The sequence below is a fragment of the Oncorhynchus keta genome, chromosome 35 (genome assembly GCF_023373465.1).
Source record: "Oncorhynchus keta strain PuntledgeMale-10-30-2019 chromosome 35, Oket_V2, whole genome shotgun sequence".
NCBI classification, from domain to species: Eukaryota; Metazoa; Chordata; class Actinopteri; order Salmoniformes; family Salmonidae; genus Oncorhynchus; species Oncorhynchus keta.
Window position 1 is genome coordinate 16,103,323 of NC_068455.1, and position 26,542 is coordinate 16,129,864.

At 41.6% G+C, this 26,542-nt stretch overlaps 2 protein-coding genes and 1 long non-coding RNA gene across 19 annotated transcripts in view; all 3 read left to right on the forward strand.

Moving 5' to 3' along the window:
* LOC118373749 (calmin-like) overlaps positions 1–10,775 on the forward strand; it is a 64,512-nt gene extending 53,737 nt beyond the window's left edge. The window contains exons 11-15 of one of the 16 annotated variants that reach the window (XR_008092769.1): positions 364–454; positions 592–650; positions 8,065–10,017; positions 10,110–10,178; positions 10,248–10,775. Coding sequence is in view for 2 of the 16 variants with exons in the window: in XM_052496645.1 (XP_052352605.1) it covers positions 364–454; positions 592–650; positions 8,065–8,206 (292 nt within the window). In the remaining 14 variants the exon portion in view is untranslated. Of the gene's footprint in view, positions 1–363; positions 455–591; positions 651–8,064 lie in introns of all 16 variants that reach the window. The other 15 variants (XR_008092770.1, XR_008092760.1, XR_008092763.1 and 12 more) reach the window with 15 other exon arrangements.
* Positions 10,776–16,181: 5,406 nt separating this feature from the next.
* LOC118373752 (uncharacterized) lies at positions 16,182–19,726 on the forward strand. Of its 2 annotated transcripts, XR_004823480.2 has the most exons (4): positions 16,182–17,147; positions 17,296–17,354; positions 17,720–17,763; positions 17,933–19,726. It is a non-coding gene; the product is annotated as an uncharacterized LOC118373752 (long non-coding RNA). The 2 variants fall into 2 exon arrangements; XR_004823479.2 differs by lacking the exon at positions 16,182–17,147 and having other exon boundaries at positions 17,158–17,354.
* Positions 19,727–19,901: 175 nt separating this feature from the next.
* Positions 19,902–26,542, forward strand: part of LOC118373750 (endoribonuclease Dicer-like) — a 65,970-nt gene continuing 59,329 nt past the window's right edge. Inside the window, 1 exon segment of the mRNA XM_035759968.2 lies at positions 19,902–20,135. The gene's annotated coding sequence lies outside the window, so the exon portion shown is untranslated.

A 26,542-nucleotide genomic window follows, 5' to 3' on the forward strand; every position in this document is an offset into this window, starting at 1 on the left:
AAGTACTCTGGCTGGTCATAGAAATCAGTAGAGGCTCCAAGCAAACTGCCTTAAAAGTACTCTGGCTGGTCATAGAAATCAGTAGAGGCTCCAAGCAATTCAAGCAAGGACTGATTCTGAAATGTTTTATAATAACACTCAAGGGTCTTTTTCTTCTTGGCTTTAATGAGGGAAATGTACTATATGTTACTTACTGCATGTCGTTGCGCAAACAATAGCTGTAGAAACATGATGTTGTCTTTGTTCTGAATGAGAGCGTTCATACATTTTTAATCGAGCAGAAACATAAACATAGAATAAACTCTCTGTCACTCTCTCTCGCTCGCTCTCTTTCACTCTCTTTCTCTCACTCTTTCTGAACAGAAGGAACGCTGACAGTGATGGAGCCCTAGATGATCAGTGTTCTATGTGTTTTACTCCTCTCCCCAAGAGGAAGAACAATGGCTCCAATGAGGTTTGTGGCAAAACATCTCAGATATTTTGTAAGGAAATAGAATTTTTACCTGTATAATTATTTTACCATTCAAGGTGTTATTTTGTCATCGTTACTCATGTGTTATGGATTGTAATACTCAACCCTCTGTCCCATAGAACGCCAATCAGAAAAGTTTGGCATCCAGCCTAACTCACTGTACCAAGTCTGACACCAGGTATGAATAAGTCAGTAGGTCTCTAACCCTGAAGGGCTGGGTGGTGCATGGCAGTTGTAGGCTCTTCACTACAAAACAGCGGTTTGTTGCACGAACCGTTGCCCTCTTCCTCTTTTGTCACTGGGTGGGGTGTGGCTCTTCATCTAGTTGTTGCCATGACAACCCTCTTGTGTGAGTGTTGAGGCATCACAGGAGTCTGAGGGTGGTTTCAAATATAGTCCTCTTTAAAATAACTGATCTCAGTCCTCTTTAAAGTGAACTCTGGGGTAAAAAAAAAAGGTGAAAGAACTCAGTCCTCTTTAAAATAACTGATCTCAGTCCTCTTTAAAGTGAACTCCGGGGTAAAAAAAAGGTGAAAGAACTCAGTCCTCTTTAAAATAACTGATCTCAGTCCTCTTTAAAGTGAACTCTGGGGTAAAAAAAGTACTCAGTTCTCTTTGTATTCACACTGCCCTTGAGGACTCAACTCTTTTGCCAGTTCACTTCACCTATTTTGTGATCCGAGTCCTCTTTGCAATCACATTGCTATGTTTAGAAAGATCTTTTCCCAACATTCACTCAGTGCACTCTGGATTTTTACCATGTGCAGGACAAGTCATTCCATCAGAATGTGTTATCAGACAGCTAGATATACACTATATATACACAATTATGTGGACACCTCTTCAAATTAGTGGATTTGGCTATTTCACGTCTAAGAGCAACAACGGCTCAGCCGCAAAGTGTAAAGCCACACAGGCTCACAGAATACTTTCGGCCCGTCATTGGACATTGTGCTATCTAACCTCCAAACGAGCTTCAATGCCATACAACACTCCTTCCGTGGCCTCCAACTGCTCTTAAACGCTAGTAAAACCAAATGCATGCTTTTCAACCGATCACTGGTTCCGACCTTGAATATGTGGACACCTATAAGTACCTAGGTGTCTGGCTAGACTGCAAACTCTCCTTCCAGACCCATATCAAACATCTCCAATCGAAAATCAAATCAAGAGTCGGCTTTCTATTCTGCAACAAAGCCTCCTTCACTCACGCTGCCAAGCTTACCCTAGTAAAACTGACTATCCTACCGATCCTCGACTTCGGCGATGTCATCTACAAAATCGCTTCCAACACTCTACTCAGCAAACTGGGTGCAGTTTATCACAGTACCATCCGTTTTGTCACTAAAGCACCTTATACTACCCACCACTGCGACTTGTATGCTCTAGTGGCTGGCCCTCGCTACATATTCGTCGCCAGACCCACTGGCTCCAGGTCATCTACAAGGCCATGCTAGGCAAAGCTCCGCCTTATCTCAGTTCACTGGTCACGATGGCAACACCCATCCGTAGCACGCGCTCCAGCAGGTGTATCTCACTGATCATCCCTAAAGCCAACACCTCATTCGGCCGCCTCTTGTTCCAGTACTCTGCTGCCTGTGACTGGAACGAATTGCAAAAATCGCTGAAGTTGGAGACTTTTATCTCCCTCACCAACTTCAAACATCAGCTATCTGAGCAGCTAACCGATCGCTGCAGCTGTACATAATCTATTGGTAAATAGCCCACCCATTTTCACCTACCTCATCCCCACAGTTTTTATTTATTTACTTTTCTGCTCTTTTGCACACCAATATCTCTACCTGTACATGATCATCTGATCATTTATCACTCCAGTGTTAATCTGCAATATTGTAATTATTTGCCTACCTCCTCATGCCTTTTGCACACATTGTATATAGACTCCCCTTTTTTTCTACTGTGTTATTGACTTGTTAATTGTTTACTCCATGTGTAACTCTGTGTTGTCTGTTCACACTGCTATGCTTTATCTTGGCCAGGTCGCAGTTGCAAATGAGAACTTGTTCTCAACTAGCCTACCTGGTTAAATAAAGGTGAAATAAAATAAAAAAATAAAAAATGGGACTGCCGAGGACTGAAGAGTATAAAAATCGTCTGTCCTCAGTTGCAACACTTACTATCGACTTCCAAACTGCCTCTGGAAGCAAGGTCATCACGATAACTGTTTGTCGGGAGCTTCATGAAATGGGTTTCCATGGCCGAGCAGCCGCACACAAGCCTAAGACCACCATGCGCAATGCCAAGCGGCAGCTGGGTGTCCACATACTTTTGGTGATGTAGTGTACCTACTGACATTTTGGAAGCTGATAGATTATGTTTAGTTAAAATATGAGACAATAATTGTAATCAGAATATACTATTAACATGTAAATATTATTGGTTACAGAATAAATAAGAAGAAATAACTGCAGATTAAATAATGCTGTAATTGACAATTGTACACCGAATTTAGGCTACTGGCCCTTTAAGAGCTAGAATAGATGTTGTACCCTATGTTGTGGTTCTCACCAGATATATTGTCTTCTCATACTATTCAAACCCCAATAAAATAAACAGCTTCTGAAGTGCTCTCAGCCTATAGATCACATATTGCAAACAAATAATCTGAACTAAAAACACACATATTTAGTAATTTCTGTGCATCCTTGACAATCGCTAATCAATATTTTAAAAAACAGCACACATTTTATTCTGCACATTATCTTTTCTCTTTTGTGGCACCAATGGAAATGGTGTTGCAGTAGTCTAGTGTGAGGGGTTATAGCAGGGGAAATGGTGTTGCAGTAGTCTAGTGTGAGGGGTTATGGCAGGGGAAACGGTGTTGCAGTAGTCTAGTGTGAGGGGTTATGGCAGGGGAAACGGTGTTGCAGTAGTCTAGTGTGAGGGGTTATAGCAGGGGAAATGGTGTTGCAGTAGTCTAGTGTGAGGGGTTATGGCAGGGGAAATGGTGTTGCAGTAGTCTAGTGTGAGGGGTTATAGCAGGGGAAATGGTGTTGCAGTAGTCTAGTGTGAGGGGTTATAGCAGGGGAAATGGTGTTGCAGTAGTCTAGTGTGAGGGGTTATGTCAGGGGAAATGGTGTTGCAGTAGTCTAGTGTGAGGGGTTATAGCAGGGGAAATGGTGTTGCAGTAGTCTAGTGTGAGGGGTTATAGCAGGGGAAACGGTGTTGCAGTAGTCTAGTGTGAGGGGTTATGGCAGGGGAAATGGTGTTGCAGTAGTCTAGTGTGAGGGGTTATGTCAGGGGAAATGGTGTTGCAGTAGTCTAGTGTGAGGGGTTATAGCAGGGGAAATGGTGTTGCAGTAGTCTAGTGTGAGGGGTTATGGCAGGGGAAATGGTGTTGCAGTAGTCTAGTGTGAGGGGTTATGGCAGGGGAAATGGTGTTGCAGTAGTCTAGTGTGAGGGGTTATGGCAGGGGAAACGGTGTTGCAGTAGTCTAGTGTGAGGGGTTATAGCAGGGAAACGGTGTTGCAGTAGTCTAGTGTGAGGGTTATGGCAGGAAATGGTGTTGCAGTAGTCTAGTGTGAGGGTTTATGGCAGGGGAAATGGTGTTGCAGTAGTCTAGTGTGAGGGTTATGGCAGGGAAACGGTGTTGCAGTAGTCTAGTGTGAGGGTTATGTTAGGGAAATGGTGTTGCAGTAGTCTAGTGTGAGGGTTTATGGCAGGGAAATGGTGTTGCAGTAGTCTAGTGTGAGGGGTTATGTCAGGGGAAACGGTGTTGCAGTAGTCTAGTGTGAGGGGTTATGGCAGGGGAAATGGTGTTGCAGTAGTCTAGTGTGAGGGTTATGGCAGGGGAAATGGTGTTGCAGTAGTCTAGTGTGAGGGGTTATGGCAGGGAAACAGTGTTGCAGTAGTCTAGTGTGAGGGGTTATGTCAGGGAAATGGTGTTGCAGTAGTCTAGTGTGAGGTTAGGGAAATGGTGTTGCAGTAGTCTAGTGTGAGGGTTTATGGCAGGGGAAATGGTGTTGCAGTAGTCTAGTGTGAGGGTTATGGCAGGGAAATGGTGTTGCAGTAGTCTAGTGTGAGGGTTATGGCAGGGAAACGGTGTTGCAGTAGTCTAGTGTGAGGGGTTATGGCAGGGAAACGGTGTTGCAGTAGTCTAGTGTGAGGGGTTATGGCAGGGGAAATGGTGTTGCAGTAGTCTAGTGTGAGGGGTTATGGCAGGGAAATGGTGTTGCAGTAGTCTAGTGTGAGGGGTTATGGCAGGGAAATGGTGTTGCAGTAGTCTAGTGTGAGGGGTTATGGCAGGGGGAAATGGTGTTGCAGTAGTCTAGTGTGAGGGTTATGGCAGGGGAAACAGTGTTGCAGTAGTCTAGTGTGAGGGGTTATGGCAGGGGAAACGGTGTTGCAGTAGTCTAGTGTGAGGTGTTATGGCAGGGGAAATGGTGTTGCAGTAGTCTAGTGTGAGGGTTATAGCAGGGGAAATGGTGTTGCAGTAGTCTAGTGTGAGGGTTATGGCAGGGGAAATGGTGTTGCAGTAGTCTAGTGTGAGGGGTTATGGCAGGGAAACGGTGTTACAGTAGTCTAGTGTGAGGGGTTATGGCAGGGAAACGGCGTTGCAGTAGTCTAGTGTGAGGGTTATGGCAGGGGAAATGGTGTTGCAGTAGTCTAGTGTGAGGGGTTATGGCAGGGGAAATGGTGTTGCAGTAGTCTAGTGTGAGGGTTATGGCAGGGGAAATGGTGTTGCAGTAGTCTAGTGTGAGGGGTTATGGCAGGGGAAATGGTGTTGCAGTAGTCTAGTGTGTGGGATTATGGCAGGGAAATGGTGTTGCAGTAGTCTAGTGTGAGGGGTTATGGCAGGGAAATGGTATTGCAGTAGTCTAGTGTGTGGGATTATGGCAGGGGAAACGGTGTTGCAGTAGTCTAGTGTGAGGGGTTATGGCAGGGGAAATGGTGTTGCAGTAGTCTAGTGTGAAGGGTTATGTCAGGGGAAATGGTGTTGCAGTAGTCTAGTGTGAGGGGTTATGGCAGGGGAAACGGTGTTGCAGTAGTCTAGTGTGAGGGGTTATGGCAGGGGAAATGGTGTTGCAGTAGTCTAGTGTGAGGGGTTATGGCAGGGGAAATGGTGTTGCAGTAGTCTAGTGTGAGGGGTTATGGCAGGGGAAACAGTGTTGCAGTAGTCTAGTGTGAGGGGTTATGGCAGGGGAAACGGTGTTGCAGTAGTCTAGTGTGAGGTGTTATGGCAGGGGAAATGGTGTTGCAGTAGTCTAGTGTGAGGGGTTATAGCAGGGGAAATGGTGTTGCAGTAGTCTAGTGTGAGGGGTTATGGCAGGGGAAATGGTGTTGCAGTAGTCTAGTGTGAGGGGTTATGGCAGGGGAAACGGTGTTGCAGTAGTCTAGTGTGAGGGGTTATGGCAGGGGAAACGGTGTTACAGTAGTCTAGTGTGAGGGGTTATGGCAGGGGAAACGGCGTTGCAGTAGTCTAGTGTGAGGGGTTATGGCAGGGGAAATGGTGTTGCAGTAGTCTAGTGTGAGGGGTTATGGCAGGGGAAATGGTGTTGCAGTAGTCTAGTGTGAGGGGTTATGGCAGGGGAAATGGTGTTGCAGTAGTCTAGTGTGAGGGGTTATGGCAGGGGAAATGGTGTTGCAGTAGTCTAGTGTGAGGGGTTATGGCAGGGGAAATGGTGTTGCAGTAGTCTAGTGTGTGGGATTATGGCAGGGGAAATGGTGTTGCAGTAGTCTAGTGTGAGGGGTTATGGCAGGGGAAATGGTGTTGCAGTAGTCTAGTGTGAGGGGTTATGGCAGGGGAAATGGTATTGCAGTAGTCTAGTGTGTGGGATTATGGCAGGGGAAACGGTGTTGCAGTAGTCTAGTGTGAGGGGTTATGGCAGGGGAAATGGTGTTGCAGTAGTCTAGTGTGAAGGGTTATGTCAGGGGAAATGGTGTTGCAGTAGTCTAGTGTGAGGGGTTATGGCAGGGGAAACGGTGTTGCAGTAGTCTAGTGTGAGGGGTTATGGCAGGGGAAACGGTGTTGCAGTAGTCTAGTGTGAGGGGTTATGGCAGGGGAAACAGTGTTGCAGTAGTCTAGTGTGAGGGGTTATGGCAGGGGAAACGGTGTTGCAGTAGTCTAGTGTGAGGGGTTATGGCAGGGGAAACGGTGTTGCAGTAGTCTAGTGTGAGGGGTTATGGCAGGGGAAATGGTGTTGCAGTAGTCTAGTGTGAGGGGTTATGGCAGGGGAAACGGTGTTGCAGTAGTCTAGTGTGAGGGGTTATGGCAGGGGAAACGGTGTTGCAGTAGTCTAGTGTGAGGGGTTATGGCAGGGGAAACGGTGTTGCAGTAGTCTAGTGTGAGGGGTTATGGCAGGGGAAATGGTGTTGCAGTAGTCTAGTGTGAGGGGTTATGGCAGGGGAAACGGTGTTGCAGTAGTCTAGTGTGAGGGGTTATGGCAGGGGAAATGGTGTTGCAGTAGTCTAGTGTGATGGGTTATGGCAGGGGAAACGGTGTTGCAGTAGTCTAGTGTGAGGGGTTATAGCAGGGGAAACGGTGTTGCAGTAGTCTAGTGTGAGGGGTTATGGCAGGGGAAACGGTGTTGCAGTAGTCTAGTGTGAGGGGTTATGGCAGGGGAAACGGTGTTGCAGTAGTCTAGTGTGAGGGGTTATGGCAGGGGAAATGGTGTTGCAGTAGTCTAGTGTGAGGGGTTATGGCAGGGGAAACGGTGTTGCAGTAGTCTAGTGTGAGGGGTTATGGCAGGGGAAACGGTGTTGCAGTAGTCTAGTGTGAGGGGTTATGGCAGGGGAAGTGGTGTCTCAGTAGTCTAGTGTGAGGGTTATGGCAGGGGAAATGGTGTTGCAGTAGTCTAGTGTGAGGGGTTATGTCAGGGAAACGGTGTTGCAGTAGTCTAGTGTGAGGGGTTATAGCAGGGGAAACGGTGTTGCAGTAGTCTAGTGTGAGGGGTTATGGCAGGGGAAACGGTGTTGCAGTAGTCTAGTGTGAGGGGTTATGGCAGGGGAAATGGTGTTGCAGTAGTCTAGTGTGAGGGGTTATGGCAGGGAAACGGTGTTGCAGTAGTCTAGTGTGAGGGGTTATGGCAGGGGAAACGGTGTTGCAGTAGTCTAGTGTGAGGGGTTATGGCAGGGGAAACGGTGTTGCAGTAGTCTAGTGTGAGGGGTTATGGCAGGGGAAATGGTGTTGCAGTAGTCTAGTGTGAGGGGTTATGGCAGGGGAAACGGTGTTGCAGTAGTCTAGTGTGAGGGGTTATGGCAGGGGAAACACTTCAAGGAAAATGTTACGGACAGCTGTTCTACGGGCTGGATAAATGAAATCCATCATGGGCTTTTGTTTTGGTATCATTAAAGAAGCCGAGCAGCTTTTTATATTCTAAACCTTTTTTATTTAACCTCTGACCCCTTTTACTACCATGAATAGTAGCTCTGCTGTTGACGTTGACATGAAGAGATCAACTCTCAAGTCTGTTTAGTTCTGTTGACCTTCTGCTAAACCCTGTTCTCTCTGTGTGTGTGTGTGTGTGTGTGTGTGTGTGTGTGTGTGTGTGTGTGTGTGTGTGTGTGTGTGTGTGTGTGTGTGTGTGTGTGTGTGTGTGTGTGTGTGTGTGTGTGTGTGTGTGTGTGTGTAGCTGGAATAAGATACAGATTCCAACGTCATTGACAGAGTACTACGTTCTCCTGCTGCTGTGGCTGGTCCTCTACTGTCTGTTGGTGCTGCCACAGATCCACTACAGAGACCTGCCACGCCTTCTGCTCAACCTGGGCAAATGAACACACACAAACGTCATGTACATGTCACACACACGACACATACACAAGCACGTACACACATACACACACTCATTCTCACAGGCATGCATACACACACACACACTCATTCTCACAGGCATGCACACACACACTTTGCTATCTTCTCCAGTCAACATTGTCCCTCATTCATATCGGCCCTTAACCTTTTCCTTTCAACACATTTCATATCGACAGCAAATTAAGGCTTTTTTTTATTCCAGAATAATTTAAAGGTTTTTAAAGATTCTGCTCTTTGGCTTTTAATGTGGCTTGAACTGATATGCTTACATTGTAAAGACAAAGCTATAACTATGTATGTTTCTCTGAGTTTATTGATGTACAAAGAGAGAAGTCTTGTAAGAGTCTGTAGGATTGTACAGAACACATTATTTTAAATGTTTTGTTTTCTGCAAAGCGTTTGAATACAGTTTATGAAGCTTTGCAGTGGGCCAATGTATGTAAATGTTGTGGAAAAACATGTTTCAGATTCATCCCTTTATGTCATTTTAGAATTTACACACCGTTTGATAAGAAAAAATAAGAAAATGTGTGGTATTTCACAGACGCACAAATATCACATCCAAGACATGCTAACCTCTCACCATTACAATAGCAAGGTAGGTTAGCATTTTCTATCATACATCCAAGACATGCTAACCTCTCACCATTACAATAGCAAGGTAGGGTAGCATTTTCTATCATACCTCCAAGACATGCAAACCTCTCACCATTACAATAGCAAGGTAGGTTAGCATTTTCTATCATACCTCCAAGACATGCTAACCTCTCACCATTACAATAGCAAGGTAGGTTAGCATTTTCTATCATACCTTCAAGACATGCTAACCTCTCACCATTACAATAGCAAGGTAGATTAGCATTTTCTGGGGGGTATGATATTTGTGCGTCTGTAACTTTCTCACTCATCATTATTCACAATTCATTCAAGACTATCTGTAATCATGGTAGCATCCACATTAATGTAGAAGTGTTTAGAAACCTATTCTGTAATGATTTACAATAAAAGTGACTCCAAATGACACAACACATTATTTACCATTAATTTCTATTGGGTGCAAAGTCATCTGAAACACAACCAAAACAAACAGAAAATGCTTGATGTAATCACTGTGTGCTAGGAATATGGGACCAAATACTCTACTTTTGTCAACTTTAATACACATATAAGTACATTTGTCCCAATACTTTTGGTCCCCTAAAATGGGGGTACTATGTAAAAAAAAAAGTGCTGTAATTTCTAAACGGTTCACCCAGTATGGATAAAAATGCTCAAATTAAAGCTGACAGTCTGCACCTTAACCTCATAGTCATTGTATAATTTCAAATCCAAAGTGCTGGACTACAAAGCAAAACAACAACAAAAAATGTCACTGTCCCAATACTTTTGGAGCTCACTGTATTTACACATTTGAGATAAAGCACAAATTTCATTGGATGATGAACCTCTAGAAGGTAATACTTGTCTTACAAGAATCTCTCAGTGGATTCTGCAGAGGCTTGAGAGGGTGTCAGTTGTGAGGCTTGGAGGGTGTCAGTTGTGAGGCTTGGAGGGTGTCAGTTGAGAGGCTTGGACGGTGTCAGTTGAGAGGCTTGGAGGGTGTCAGTTGTGAGGCGTGGAGGGTGTCAGTTGTGAGGCTTGGAGGGTGTCAGTTGTGAGGCGTGGAGGGTGTCAGTTGTGAGGCTTGGAGGGTATCAGTTGAGAGGCTTGGATGGTGTCAGTTGAGAGGCTTGGAGGGTGTCAGTTGAGAGGCTTGGAGGATGTCAGTTGTGAGGTGTGGAGTGTGCCAGTTGTGAGGCGTGGAGTGTGTCAGTTGTGAGGCGTGGAGTGTGTCAGTTGTGAGGCGTGGAGTGTGTCAGTTGTGAGGCGTGGAGTGTGCCAGTTGTGAGGCGTGGAGTGTGCCAGTTGTGAGGCGTGGAGTGTGCCAGTTGTGAGGTGTGGAGTGTGTCAGTTGTGAGGCGTGGAGTGTGCCAGTTGTGAGGCGTGGAGTGTGTCAGTTGTGAGGCGTGGAGTGTGTCAGTTGTGAGGCGTGGAGTGTGTCAGTTGTGAGGCGTGGAGTGTGCCAGTTGTGAGGCGTGGAGTGTGTCAGTTGTGAGGCGTGGAGTGTGTCAGTTATGAGGCGTGGAGTGTGTCAGTTGTGAGGCGTGGAGTGTGTCAGTTGAACTTTTTGAAACACAGTGTGTGAACTGCCAAAGATACAGTGTTTGGAATGCTGAATATAGAATAGTCAAATAACCACTATAAGTTAACACACAGAGGAACTAGTTATGAAGTGACAATATTGGTTTACTAATAATATGTTAGTCTTATATTTTAAGGATTTTAAGAACGCTGAAGCATATCACTCTTTGTCATGTCTAAGGATACGTTGGAAGTACAGTATATTAAGGCATTTTTGAAGTTTAATGATTCATTCCGTTAAATAGTTATGTTTGTATGCCTGTGGGTTGTTTTTTAAACTGCTGTGATTGATTCAGCTGTGCTTGAGCTTGTAAAAGTCCTTTTAATAAAACGAGAATGGTTTATGATGAATTGTTTCTTTAGAAATGTTTTTTTAGCAATGTCTGTAATTAAGTAATGTACCATGATAAACATTTTATTTAAATCTGCTTTTGTTTTTACAGCCACCTGAATCTTCAAAAGAATTCCTCCAACTAGCACAGAATTCCTATGAAATAAGATTGTATTTGTCACATGCGCCGAATACAACAGGTGTAGACTATACCACGAAATGCTTAATTACGATCCCTTTCCCAACAATACAGAGTTAAAAAGTACAAAGAAATGTGCTAAATAAAAAAAGGAAATAGTAACACAATAAAATAATAATAACGAGACTATAAACAAGGACTACCGGTACCGAGTCAATATGCAGGGATACGAGGTAATTGAGGTAATTATGCACATGTAGGTAAGGGTAAAAGTGACAAGGCAATCAGGATAGATAATAAACAGAGTAGCAGCAATGTATGCAAAGAGTGAAAGTGTGAGTGTGTGTGCGGTGTCAATATGTGTGAGTGTGTGTGCGGTGTTAGTGTGTGTGTGCATGCGTGTGTTGGTGTCAGTGTGTGTGTGCATGCGCGCGTGCGTTGGTGTGAGTGTGCATGCGTGCGTGCGTTGGTGTCAGTGTGTGTGAGTGTGCATGCGTGCGTGCGTTGGTGTGAGTGTGCATGGCATGCGCGCGTGCGTTGGTGTGTGAGTGTGCATGCGTGCGTGCGTTGGTGTCAGTGTGTGTGTGCATGCGTGCGTGCGTTGGTGTGAGTTTGTGTGAGTGTGCATGCGTGCGTGCGTGCGTTGGTGTCAGTGTGTATGTGTGTGCGGTGTCAGTGTGTGTGTGTGCATGCGTGCGTGCGTTGGTGTCAGTGTAGTTGTGTGAGTGTGTAGGGACACTTTCACCAACAGAAGGGTGAATTTATAACATGTGTGTAGGCTATGTGTAAAAGCCACATGATACATATAGGACTTCCTGTACAAAAGGGGATTTTAATTAAATAGGTTGGCTATACAGACATTGCATGAGATCTAGATGGGTTGTGTGGAGATCTGCATGATCAAGGGGCACAATACATACTTCCTTGTGAATGAAGTGACCTGGGAAGGCCTCAGAGAGGGCGTCGTACTTTTGTATCGGAACCCAGTCTGTCAAGTGCAATAAAGGACGTCTTGCTCTTTTGTCTGTTGTGTGATTTATTTGATCAAGACGTTTTTCATGCATAATGCATGAGTAGAAGTCACAGCTCACAGCATTTCATTGTAGCTTATGGCGTGTATTCGCATGTTCAGATATACGTTGGAAGTGTGTTTGGGAACATTCTAGTCAATGCCCCTGAACTTAAAAAGGCCTGCAGTGCCTTTTGCCTTCCCTTGAAGCCAATTGCGAACCTCCTGCTGTCAGATAAGTCCTTTTTGTAATTCAATATAATCAGAGTAAATCTAGGATGAGGTGTCAATAATTTCCGGTTCATACTAATGTAATAACATAAATTGCCATCGGTTGCAAGAAATTATCTGGGTCCGTGTGTATCACGTCTCAGTAGGACTGCTGATTTATGATCAGTTTAGCCTTTTAGATCACAATGAATAGGATTACATGGACAGGGGTGAACTGATCCCAGATCAGTACTCCTACTCAGATGCTTAATACATACGGCCCCTGGCCTCAGTAACCTTGTGTATTCTGCCATCTAGAGGACAGCATAATCAGATGACTTGACACAAACAGAATGCATTTCACTAAGCCTACATTCTTGGTGTACATGTACAGTGAGGTCCAAAAGTAATTTCACAGTGACACATTTGTTGTTGTTTTGGCTTGGATCGGTGCTTTAATTTGAGGGTATTTTCATCCATTTCAGGTGAACCGTTTAGAAATTACAGCACTTTTTGTATATAGTCCGTTCATTTTAGGGAACCAAAAGTATTTGGACAATTTCACTTATATGTGTACTAAAGTATTTGGTCCTATATTCCTAGTGTACTAAAGTATTTGGTCCTATATTCCTAGTGTACTAAAGTATTTGGTCCTATATTCCTAGTGTACTAAAGTATTTGGTCCTATATTCCTAGTGTACTAAAGTATTTGGTCCTATATTCCTAGTGTACTAAAGTATTTGGTCCTATATTCCTAGTGTACTAAAGTATTTGGTCCTATATTCCTAGTGTACTAAAGTATTTGGTCCTATATTCCTAGTGTACTAAAGTATTTGGTCCTATATTCCTAGTGTACTAAAGTATTTGGTCCTATATTCCTAGTGTACTAAAGTATTTGGTCCTATATTCCTAGTGTACTAAAGTATTTGGTCCTATATTCCTAGTGTACTAAAGTATTTGGTCCTATATTCCTAGTGTACTAAAGTATTTGGTCCTATATTCCTAGTGTACTAAAGTATTTGGTCCTATATTCCTAGCACAAAATAACTACATCAAGCTTGTGACTCTACAAACTTGTTGGATGCATTTGCAGTTTGCTTTGGTTGTGTTTCAGATTATTTTGTGCCTAATAGAAATTACTAGTAAATAATGTATTGTGTCATTTTGGAGTCACTATTATTGTGTCACTATTATAAAGTTGTGTAAAGTTGTATGAATGTCCTTTGGGAAACCGGGTAGCATTGCAGTTCTTGACACAAACCGGTGCGCCCAGAACTTACTACCATACCCTGTTCAAAGGCACTTAAATATTTTGTCTTGCCCATTCACCCTCTGAATGGCACACATACACAATCCATGTCTCAATTGTCTACACTGATTGAAGTGGATTTAACAAGTGACATCAATAAGGGATCATAGCTTTCACCTCTATTCACCTGGTCAGTCTACATCATGGAAAGACAGACTGACAGGATCGGTGGGTTCCCCGAGGGACGGTTGAGCTAAGGTAGGCTAATGTGATTAGCGTGAGGTTGTAAGTAACATGAACGTTTTCCCAGGACATAGACATATCTGATATTGGCAGAAAGCGTCAATTATTGTTAATCTAACTGCACTGTCCTATTTACAGTAGCTATGACAGTGAATGAATACCATGCTATTGTATGAGGAGAGTGCATAGTTATGAACTTGAAAAGTTATTCATAAACCAATTAGGCACATTTGAGCAGTCTTGATTCAACATTTTGAACAGAAATGCAATGGTTCATTGGATCAGTCTAAAACTTTGCACAATTTGCTCCTAGGCTGGAATAATACATTATGGCCTTTCTCTTGCAATTTAAAGATGATGGTACATATATTTGACCAGTTGACCAGATCTAATGCACTATATTCTCCTACAATAATTTCACATTTCCACAAACTTCAAAGTTTCCTTTCAAATGGTATCAAGAATATGCATATCCTTGCTTCAGGTCCTGATCTACAAGCAGTTAGATTTGGGTATGTCATTTTCGGCAAAAGTTGGAAAAAAGCTTCCGGTTTAATAATGTTTTGTATATTCAGTGTATTTATGAATACTTCTACATTAATGTGGATGCTACCATGATTACGGATAATCCTGAAAGAATCGTGAATCATTATGAGTGAGAAAGTTAGATGCACAAAGATCATACCTGCAAGACATGCTAACCTCTCACCATTACCAATAACATGGGAGGTTAGCGGGGGGTTTTGAGGCGGGGAGGGGGCATGATAGTTTAGTACAGAACCAAATCAACAAAACATTAGTTAATGTATAAATACTTCACTGACACTTCTGTTTGCTGATTACATCTTCTTTTTGTATTGCTTATAGAGGCATCAGAATGTCCCTTCTGAAACCATCAGAAAGGTAGACAGGAGTCACAAATGTGGTACTTTATTAGGATCCCCATTAGCTGTTATGAAAGCCGCCGCTACTCTTCCTGGGGTCCACACAAAAGTCTTTGAATTATGCTTTACTGAAATATAAGAATAATGCAAGGAATTCAATGTCTCTGATGACAGACTAACACATTGTGTCCAGTGGATGGTGGCATAGTCAAAGTCAAAATGAACTCTGTCAAACTAAACAGATGAATTATTGTAAATCCACACTGTCACAAGAGAAAAAACAGGGTAGTCTACTGGTCACAAGCTTAGTGAAAGGGGGACATATTTTCTAAATTATAAAGTATATTAGAATAATCAAAGTTTCAATCAAATGCTTTGTCTATTTTTGTCTTCTAAGTCGTATTGTGACAACCTTCCATTATCAGCAACACCACAGGAATTAGCAATGGTAGGCTATCTTTGAAGTTGTCAATATGCAACAAGTTGAATAGTTTTTACCCTACCAGAGTTGGTGCCAGTTTCATTTCAAAAATTTTCAGACATGTAATTGTATTTTTATGGTTTATAAGCTTGCCTTTATTTAACGGTTTGGAATAGAAATGGGATTGACACCGATTCTGCAGAGGAAAGTTTTTCACATGAGAGGGCAGATGGAATGACCTGCGATTCCACACTGGTTGTACCCTCTAGCAATGAGAAGATAACAAAACAGACTTCAATTACAACACAATGAAGCTACCCGATAATCAGCTGAATAGTATTTGCTTGTCACTGATTTTACTTCATGGAATTTCTTGTAAAAAAATCAAACACAAATTTAACATAACGTTTCCATCATGCTATACCTGTCTCTGATACTAATGTAATGACAACAAACTTCACCCTGACAACATGACAAAACGTGTATATAATTTGCATGAAATGTTTCATGACATTTTGGTGACTGACCTGTTCTTCACAATCCAGTGGTCCATGTTGCGTCTGCCATACCCAACACCCAAAGGCACACACAGTGGATGACCACATTTTGTAGTGCATGTGTCAATCTTCAATTCCCTCTCATCTTTAAAGCTAGAGCAAATAAAGGGGATGGAGTCTTGGAAGGTTACCCTTATAAGATATATAAAGGAAGTATTGTGAGTCTGTGAAGATGAGATGAAGAAAATATGTGTTCTTCTAACCTAGTTCTTCATGTTTGTCACATATCTGTGTGTACGCCAGTCTCATAATGATGTGAGTTTGGCAGTCGCGTTCCACTCAGAGGGGGATCTCCTCAAAGCCGCGCTGATTCTCAGCCACAACAGGCAGCATGGCATTGTACTCTCTGTGTGTCTAAATGTGTGGGAGAGAAAACAAAGTACTATCAAATAATAACTATGAAATTATCCAATAACACATTTTTTCAATGCTTTTTTTGCAGGAGCCTGTTTGTAATATAGCCTACAATTATGTCATAATTTCAAATAAGTCCCACTCTATATTGTGGCACTAATACATGTAATATCTGAGTATTTACATGGTAATCAATGAAGTTATTATAGTGTAACAACCTAAGTACATACAGTACCAGTCAAAAGTTTGGACACACCTACTCATTCAAGGATTTTTCTTTATTTTTACTATTTTCTAATAATGAAGACATCAAAACGATGAAATCATGCAGTAACCAAAAAAGTCATCAAAGTAGCCACATTTGCCTTGCTGACAGCTTTGCACGCTCTTGGCATTCTCTCAACCAGCTTCACCTGGAATGCTTCCCCAACAGTCTTGAAGGAGATCCCAAAAATACTTAGCACTTTTTGGATGCTTTTCCTTAATTCTGAGGTCCAACTCATCCCAAACCATCTCAATTGGGTTGAGGTCAGGTGATTGTGGAGGCCAGGTCATCTGATGCAGCACTCCATCACTCTCCTTCTTGGTCAAATAGCCCTTACACAGCCTGGAGGTGTGTTGGACCATTGTCCTGTTGAAGAACAAATTATAGTCCCACTAAGTGCAAATCAGATTGGATTTTAGTATCGCTGCAGAATGCTGTGGTAGCCATGCTGGTTAAGTGTGCCTTGAATTCTAACTAAATCACAGACAGTGTCACCAGCAAGGCTCCCCCACACCATCACACCTCCTCCTCCATGCTTCACAGTGGGAACCACACATGTGGAGATCATCTGTTCACCTACTCTGCATCTCACAAAGACACGGCAGTTGGAACTAAAAATCTCATCAGACCTACGGAGAGATTTTCACTGGTCTAATGTCAATTTGTTGTGTTTCTTGGCCCAAGCAAGTCTTTTCTTCTTATTGGTGTCCTTTAGTAGTGTTATTTTGCAGCAATTTGACCATGAGGGCCAGATTCACGCAGTCTCCTCTGAACAGTTGATGTTGAGATGTGTCTGTTACTTGATGTTACGTTCCCCAATTTCTGTGATGTTTTGGGTTTGTATGTGTGTATTTCAGGAAATGGCTTCTTGGATTCTAAACAGCCGATTGGTCGGTCCAAATTGCAATTTGGAGCTTTGACCCCGCCCTCTCGTCAGGGGATACAGCTGTCTGCAATTACCTACTCCTTCTGCAGCTTGAAAAGCCAGTGTTCCTTTGTTAGGAGAGAGCTTATTTGTGTGTTGGTTTGTTGTGAAGTATTTTGTAGCTGGTCCTGCAGAGGTATGTTTATTTCAGAAGGACTGTTTTTGATTATTGAAATTGTTCATTTTATGTTAGTAGTTATTTTGTTTTTGTTCCCAGGGGTGAAGGCACCTTGGGAGTGTTTTGGCAAGATACCTGTAGTATGTACTCTGTCTATGCACACTAGGTTAAACCTGGGCGGTTCACCCCCTGTACTTTGGTTGGCGCGCCAGGTAGTAAGAATATGTAAGTAGTACTCTGAAGCATTTATTTGTGCTGCAATTTTGAGGTTGGTAACTAATTTATCCTCTGAGGTAACTCTGGGTCTTCCTTTCTTGTGGAGCACCTCATGAGAGCCAGTTACATCATAGCACTTGGTTTCTGTGACTGCACTTTAAGTTCAAAGTTCTTAATTTTCTGAATTGACTGACCTCGCTGTCTTAAGTTAATGGACTGCCATTTTCTCTTTCCTTAATTGAGCTGTTCTTGCCATATTATGCACTTGGTCTTTTACCAAATAGGGCTATTTTCTCTACCACCCCTACCTTGTCATAACTGATTGTCTCAAATGGATAATTTGTGGCACACCTGTTTATTGAAATGCATTCCAGGTGACTACCTCATGAAGCTGGTTGAGAGCATGTCAAGGCAAAAGGTGGGAATTTTGAAGAATCTCAAATATATTGATTTGTGGAACACTTACTACATGATTCCATATGTGATATTTCATAGCTTTGTCTTCAATATTGTACAATAAAGAAACCCTGGAATGAGTAGCTGTTAACTTAACTGGTACTGTAAATGGTATCCTATTTCCTACATAGTGCCCTACTTTTGACTAAGGCTCCGGTCAAACGTAGAGCACAACAAAGGAAATAAGTTGCCATAACCATGGTTACAGGACGTACCATGTCTTCAAGATGGATTATTCTCAGGGTGTAGGTGGGCTTGACCCTGCTTCCTCCAGGTTGTGTTGGTTGAAGGAACTCATGTCGTACTCCCAGACCATCCTGCTGGGGCTCTCTACTGGACCATAAAGTACGAACTTTATGAACATTACTACTAGGTTATGTCCCAAATGGCACCATATTCCCCATTTAGTGCACAATGTTTGACCAGGACTCATAGGGTTCTACTCAAAAGTAATGCCTTGTATAGGTGTCACGTCTACTCCCGGGTGCTCGACATCATCAAATCAAATGTATTTATATAGCCCTTTGTACATCAGCTGATATCTCAAAATGCTGTACAGAAACCCAGCCTAAAACCCCAAACAGAGGGGTCACCTTCAACATGCGGTGTGCATACAGATACATACACAGCAGTGGAGGCTTTTGAGGGGAGGACAGCTTATAATAATGGCTGGAGCAACTGGAATTGCAAATGCATGGAAACCGTATGTTTGATATATTTGATACCATTCTGCTCCATCCATTATCACAAGCCTGTCTTCTCCAATGAAGATGTCACCTACCTCCTGTGATACACAGTAAATGGCTAAATAACAATGAGCATAATAAGGTAACAGTTACTAAATGGTAATTATTGTGTGTTTCTGTAAGTGAAAACAACATGGTGAACAAAAACTAATCAAGTACCTGTCTGTTTCAATAAGCCAGTCGCAGTATGCTGAGTAATGGGACAAGACCAGATTTATCAATCACACCACTCAATGAAAATGTATTAAATGTGCATTAGAACTTCTGCTTTTGAGAGGTGGACCACACAGGTGGTTGTACTCGGGATACCTACAATCAGTGGTGCAACTTTCATTGTGGGTGGGGGGGGACACCCCACATTCTGAAATTAGATGGTTGTCAGTTTTATACTTGGAATGTGATACAAAATGAGGCAATGCTGTGGCTTAGGATCATGTGGACGCCTCCGAGCGGCAGGTAGGCTGTTTGGAGTGTTTGTCCGGAAAAAAGAATACTTCTAATACCAACGTTGCACTCCTGTCTCCAACACATTAACACAACACAGAGACTTGATAACTGTGAAGGCACACTGCTATTGGTGTGGGACTATGGAGACAGCAGGTGCTCTGTCCTGTCTCTCCATCTCCTGGCACAAAAATGAACCAGCATGGCAGTGCAAACAGGTAGATGTGTGGTGCATTATCCAGAGCAACACCTATTCATTAAAATGGACTAATCGGCTTATTGGCTACCATAAATAATATTAATTTAATAGATGCACCTTTACCCTGTTACACTACCTATTTCAGGGACTGGCATACTCATACAGTATAGGTGTAAAAAAAAAAAACGCAAAAACAAGTTTGGATTTATGTGATACTCAGTTGATGGATATATTTAAATTGTTTAAGAAATAAGGCAGTTCCTCTTCAGGTCTTGATGGTCACACATCTCATCTTGTCAAACCACCGATACAGTTATGATGTATATAGTGCTATTTCTATTGCTATTTTTTTATGACTATTCTCATGATTTTATTTCACTTAGTCCTGAATGATTTTCACTGTACCCTGCAATCACAACTGCAACCCTGTATATGTGACTATTAAACACTGAATCTCCAAATGTCCCTAGGTGGAACACTGCTGTTGCCCTTTTGCTTAAAAACATTTGTTTCAAGCAGGCTACAAAGTTGTGGAAACAAAATAACACGAATAAAGTTGGCCAGCTCTTACTGTTTCGGTCAATGTTATAGCTATTTCCCCTGTTTCTTTGTTATGCACAAATCAGAATTTGACATTTACTTACTTTAACATGAGGGGCCAATGTTGGGAGTGGGGGGCTCGTTTTATTTGCGTAGTTTGGTTTTGAGGGGATTTGTATTCTCGACCACCACTCGCATGTCATCCAGGCTATGAAAAATACATTTTTTACGTAGCTAGCTACTTTACGTAAAAGTGTTGCATTTCGAAGGCCCAGGTGGAAGGAAGTCTTGACGGTGGTGGATTAGTTCCTGACAGCAGCAGCAGGAGGGAATGGTGGAAAGGGGTATCAGACGAAATAACAGGACCATTTCCTATCAAGACGGCCCAATACAAATATTTTATAGGTGAGGAAGTTTAACCGAAACACCCTGAATGCATGCTATTCCTTACTGGTGGCTATGTGCATGCCTTGTCACATCCAACTATGTTAACTAGCAAGCTAAGCTAGTCAATAATGTTAGCAAACTAGCTAGTTAGCATGGCTAACTTTGTTTCCACATGATTATTGCAACTTTGCATGTAGCCATCTCCATTAGACGGGTCAGACAAAACAATTGTATACACTTATCTGTACTGTATCTATATTGATTATATCTAGTCAATCAGCCAGTTAACTAGCTACTTCGCTAGCCTGTGTCAAGTTCGGTAGCAAAGTTAGCTAGCTGCACGCGTGGGATTTTGACGTTTTGTTTGACTAGAACGCCATTGCATCAGCTATCAACTCCTTTACTGGTTATCAAACGATCAAATAATAAAGATATTGTATGATTTGCCATGTATTTAGACATTTCCCAATGTATACACGTGTTCTCGTGGACGTGGTTGTTTGCCACCAGCTTGTTGTATGTAGCTAGCTAGTTAGCCAGTAGCCACCTGTGCTTAGCTAGCTTGCTAAATGCTACTGCAACAGACAGTTTTGTTATCATTCACTCGCCAGTTAGCTATTTCCTTTCAATGAAAGGCCAAGGTCGCCTTGAGGCCTAATTTAGAATAGCTCGTTCGCTAGTGTTTTTCCAAATTATTTCCTTAATTTCTAGTGGTAGTTTGGAATGTGTTGGTTGATGATTCTTAACGAAAGTCGTCAGTTGCTAGTTAATTGTGCATAAATGTAGCTAACTATGTGCTATGTACACTTATGTTGATCAGTTAACTTTTGGAAAATCAGTGGACTGGTTATGATGGCTCATTCATTGATAAAAATGTCCTCAGTCATATTGCCACAGTATGACTAGCTGGGGTTGTGGCATTGAGTAACACCGAATCAAGTCGTTTCACCACAGAGCTAGTTACCAGTATATTTGGTGTCACTGTCTGATCAAAGAGTTCAGTTGCTCATGTGAATTTGACTTGTTTAAAGTCAATTTTATATACCACAGGCCTATACCCACCCACCCCTGCTCAGTTTCAATATTAGCCCATGTTCCCGAATGTGAAAGCGGGTTTTGAGGTGGAGGGGGTTGTCACGTCACCATTTCCCCACATGTGCTTAGCAAATGTTTCTTCACACACAACTGTTCTCTCTGTCACTAACCCCAAATGTGAGTTTCGGCAGAGTAACTTTTGACCAGGCCCCATTGGGTAGGGATGAGCTTTCCCAGGGTACTTAGGTACCAATACCATATGTTGGTAGTTGCCATATGGCCAAAACAAAAGTGAAAAAATAATTTCCTTTAAAATTAAAGTGAAAACTAAACAAACTACATTTAGTCACAAACTGTCTCAACAATTCAAAATGTTACATGGCCACCTTCAATTTAGAATTTATATCCAATTTAATGAACCATTTCATATATTAGAGCCTTGAATTTGGCCTCTGGTGTGACACAACAATTGTTAATATCAAGTTTTAATGATTCCCAAATAGACTAGATAATTATTTTTACACATGATTTAGTTATGTCTTTTATATCATTAATTATATTATTGCATTTAAAATGAAAAACATTTAATTGGATAATAATGATGATAACCAAGTGTCTCACAATTACATTAAGATTCACTGGCATTAAACTAAACCTCGATAAAAAAACAATTATCATACTTGTGTATTATGTTACCTGCCCCATGCTTAACAATAATTAATGACACTTTCAGAAGTTTCTGACCACTGTAAAAATGCTTCTAAACATCAGTTCTAAACATCAGTAATGGATCCTCATTAAATCATTTGAAGTGTACTCATTCAAATTTAGGGCTGGCCCTGAGAAGAAGAAAAAATCAGGTCTTCTATTCTTTCGACCAATCGAAACAGGTGCTGTTAGATTACAATCTAATTTTTATGACCGTTTGGGACAATGTAAACAACACATGTACCAGAGTCTGTTGTAATGTTTTTTTTGTTAAGCCTTTATTACAACAAAGACTAAAAACAGTCACATTAATTTGCGAATGGAATTACATAATGGAACTGTTTGTTTATTGTGTAAGCTAATTTTTATTTTAAAACATAATGCTTGATTGCATTTCAAATCATGAATGACTATAAGGCTGTGTGATTACATAAACAAATGATTGATACAGTAGCCTATATAAGTATTGAAATATAGGCCTAAGTTACAGTATTAAGACTAAACAGGATGCACTCTTAGGCCTACCGCTCAATGGTGATTATACTAGGCTGCTATACGAAGCCGATTAATGATAATGACATGTACTATTATAATGAACAAAATAATTGATGTAATAACAATAAGAAGATCAATAAAAAGGAGGGTTATTATTATAAATATAATTTATATATATATATTATATATTTTTAAATGACACGGAATCAGTAAGCTATTAAACACACTCAAACAGGCCACAGAAGCGGGATATGTCGTCTGTCTGTGTAAAAATTCCCTGTCTTAGGTCAGTTAGGATCACCACTTTATTTTAAGAATGTGAAATGTCAGAATAATAGTAGAGTGATTTATTTCAGCTTTTATTTCTTTCATCATATTCCCAGTGGGTCAGAAGTTTACATACACTCAATCAGTATTTGGTAGCATTGCCTTTAAATTGTTTAACTTGGGTCAAATGTGTTGGGTAGCCTTACCACAATAAGTTGGGTGTATTGTGGCCCATTCCTCCTGACAGAGCTGGTGTAACTGAGTCAGGCCTCCTTGCTCGCACACGCTTGTTCAGTTCTGCCTACACATTTTTTTTTCTATGGGATTGAGGTCAGGGCTTTGTGATGGCCACTCCAATACCTCAACTTTGTTGTCCTTAAGCCATTTTTCCACTACTTTGGAAGTATGCTTGGGGTCATTGTCCATTTGGAAGACCCATTTGCGACCAAGCTTTAACTTCCTGACTGATGTCTTGAGATGTTGCTTCAATTTAGCAACATCATTTTCCTTCTCATGATGCCATCTATTTTGTGAAGTGCACAAGTCCCTCCTTCAGCAAGGCGCTGCCACCTCCGTGCTTCACGGTTGAGATGGTGTTCTTCGGCTTGCAAGCCTCCCCCTTTTTCCTCCAAACATAACGATGATCATTATAGCCAAACAGTTCTATTTTTGTTTCATCAGACCAGAGGATATTTCTCCAAAAAGCACTGTCTTTGTCCCCAGGTGCAGTTGTAAACCGCAACCTGGCTTTTTTTTATGGCAGTTTTGGAGCAGTGGCTTCTTCCTTGCTGAGCGGCCTTTCAGGTTATGTTGATATAGGACTTGTTGTACCCTGGATATAGATACATTTGTACCTGTTTCCTCCATCTTCACACGGTCCTTTGCTGTTGTTCTGGGATTGATTTGCACTTTTCGCACCAATGTACGCTCATTTCTAGGAGACAGAACAGATCTCCTTCCTGAGTGGTATGATTGCTGCGTGGTCCCATGGGGTTTACCCTTGCGGTGTGGTACCTTCAGGTATTTTAAAATGGCTCCCAGGGATGAAACAGACTTGTGGAGGTCTACATTTTTTTTCTGAGGTCTTTGCTGATTTATTTTGCTTTTCACCTGATGTCAGGCAAAGAGGCACTGAGTTTGAAGGGAGGCCTTGAAGGACATCCACAGGTACACCTCCAATTGACTCAAATTATGTCAATTAGCATATCAGAAGCTTCTAAAGCCATGACATCATTTTCTGGAATTTTCCAAGCTGTTTAAAGGCACAGTCAACTTAGTGTATGTAAACTTCTGAACCACTGGAATTGTGATACAGTGAATTATAAGTGAAATAATCTGTTTGTAAACAATTGTTGGAAAAATGACTTGTGTCATGCACAAAGTAGATGTCCTAACCCTCTTGCCAATACTATAGTTTGTTAACAAGACATTTGTGGAGTGGTTGAAAAACAAGTGTTAATGACTCCAACCTAAGTATATGTAAACTTCAGATGTCAACTATTTATATATATATATATGGTTGATTTCTAAAGCCAGATACATTTAACAGTTAAGCTATTGATTAGACTTAAGTTGGGGTTTTCTCTCCTCAATTTTCTTAGACAATAAGACAAGGTCTCCTTATTCTGCTGCTATCTCCGCCACATTGTTCTCAACAATGTGCTGGTTAACTTTGTTATTATGCACATGGCAACATGGCCTAGGCAAAGGCGTCAATTCAACAGCGCACTAATGTGTTTCAGAACCTCGGACAGTGACCGCTATCCAATGCGGGAGAAAGCGCGTTTGTTATAATATTATTTTTTATTAGTGTTGCACCATTGTTATGTAATACAACCATATACAATTTCAGAAACGCATGTTTTAGGGTGATGTACAGTGTCATCCCCATGGCCTCCACGTTGGATCAGTCCACTCAGACAGGCGGGAGTCAGACAGGTGTCTTGTATTTCCTCTGGTGTGACACGGTCTTCATGTCACACCAAGGGAAATAAAGCTGTCACACTGTTGGAAATCTCAGGCTGTGTGGTCCAGTTTGGGCCTTATTGTTAACAGTAGGCCTTCAGTATAATTTCACCACATGTTTTTGTTGCTTTTTATACTTTAATTGTCAACAAATATTGTTTTCATATATACATTCAAAAAGCATCACACCAAAGAACTAAGAAACTGACACCTTTTATGGCAATGGCAGAAAAGTGCAATATTTTGGTACATGTTTCAGATACAATCTGTTCAGGCCATGTGCTCCAGCCATGTCTTCTGTACTTCCTCATTGCAAGAGAACCCTCCCCAGCGCAATGGTGTCCAAATGCTGGCTCGTTATCTAATCCCATAATTGTCCCACCAAGTGGACTTTGCTTTAGGGGCAAAATGTAATCAATCAAAACTATTTGGAAATGTCATGAATAGACTTGGACTATTGTTTTTTTGAAATAAACTTCTGTGTATTCACTAAAAGCATAGGTAAAGGGAAGTGTTATTAATTTTTTCATGAATTTACTTAAGTTCAAAGTTCCATACCTTTACCTCAGACAGTCACACCATTGGACAATTGTCAAGTTTGGTTCAAAACTGTAAGAAAACATATAATACACTTCATGAATTTACTCGTGATCAAAGTAAAAAATCAAACCCATTTAAAAAGATGGAGAAAAAGCTATCAAGGCTAAATACTGGAGTTTTGGTGCAGGGTACTGCCAACTAGCGCAAAAATCATTATCATATATTGTCAAAATGATACGATACAGTCAAAAATAATATCCCGAAATGTAACTGCAGTGTTGTGTTTGAGACCACCTAAAGTGAGACCACGTAAACCTAAAGCGAGACCAATTCAAGACCAGAGCGAATTGAGTCAGTCAAGACCAAGACCGGAGGGGAGGCGATGGGTTCGAGACCAAGAGTCATGACCAAGACCAGAAAAATGCGAGTCCAATTCAAGACCATGATTGTAATTTTGTCAAATTGCTATCATAATAAGAGTTCAAAATGTCCAGTACTTCTGTGGTCATATGTCAGAAGAACATATGGTTTCTTTAGACATTTAGAAAAAAATGCATGCTGAGGGCAAGTAGGCATATATATAAGGCAATTGCCATTCAACTGTATTTAGCCATATTTTTGAGTGACAGTGGAATCAACCAATCACATTTTGACTTGTCATTTGTGGGAATGTTTTTACAAAAACGTATAGAAACTTCTCTTCTCAAAGGCCAACAGGTCACTGCGCAATAGCGAGCAGGAGTTTTACCACGGTTTTGCTAGCTAGCTTTTGTTGTAGTCTAGTTTGCTCCAGCTGCAGCAGGTGTTAGATGTTGTTGCGAATTTGTTAGCTTCAAGTGATCATCATCTGGTGAGTAGGACTGCTTTTTTTTTATTGCAGCTCGATTACTGTTAGCTATCTTCCAAAATAACTTGTTGGTTTAGATCACCTAAAATTTAAATTAATGTGATAGTTTTTTTTTGTTGCAACGGGAAGTAATAGTTGTACATTTCGATTGGGAAATGCTTAGCCTAATGGTTGTGTTTTTGTGTTCTTATGATTGGGACCGGCTGGCCTTGTATGTCTGAGTGAATGGGCTGATTATCCTTTAATTAACATCATGCTGTGTGTGATGGCTGTCTTTCTATCAGCCCTATGTGTTTTACAAAAAGTGCTGTCTCCAACATAGAGTGCGCTGGTATTACAGTCGCTGTCCTTCCAGAGTCACAAGCTTGTCACACACATCATTTTGATGTGTCACTCATAGTGTGATGGTGATGCTGTTAGGCTACCATAGGTTGTGTGGTTGTTGTCGTTGGTGGCGTTATCTGTGTGAGTGCTATTGATGTGAGTGGCAACCTGAAGCTCGTCTCAGTCCTGTTTGTTTCATTTGAGTGCATTTAAGTTATGCTATGTCAGGGCTTGACATTTTTTT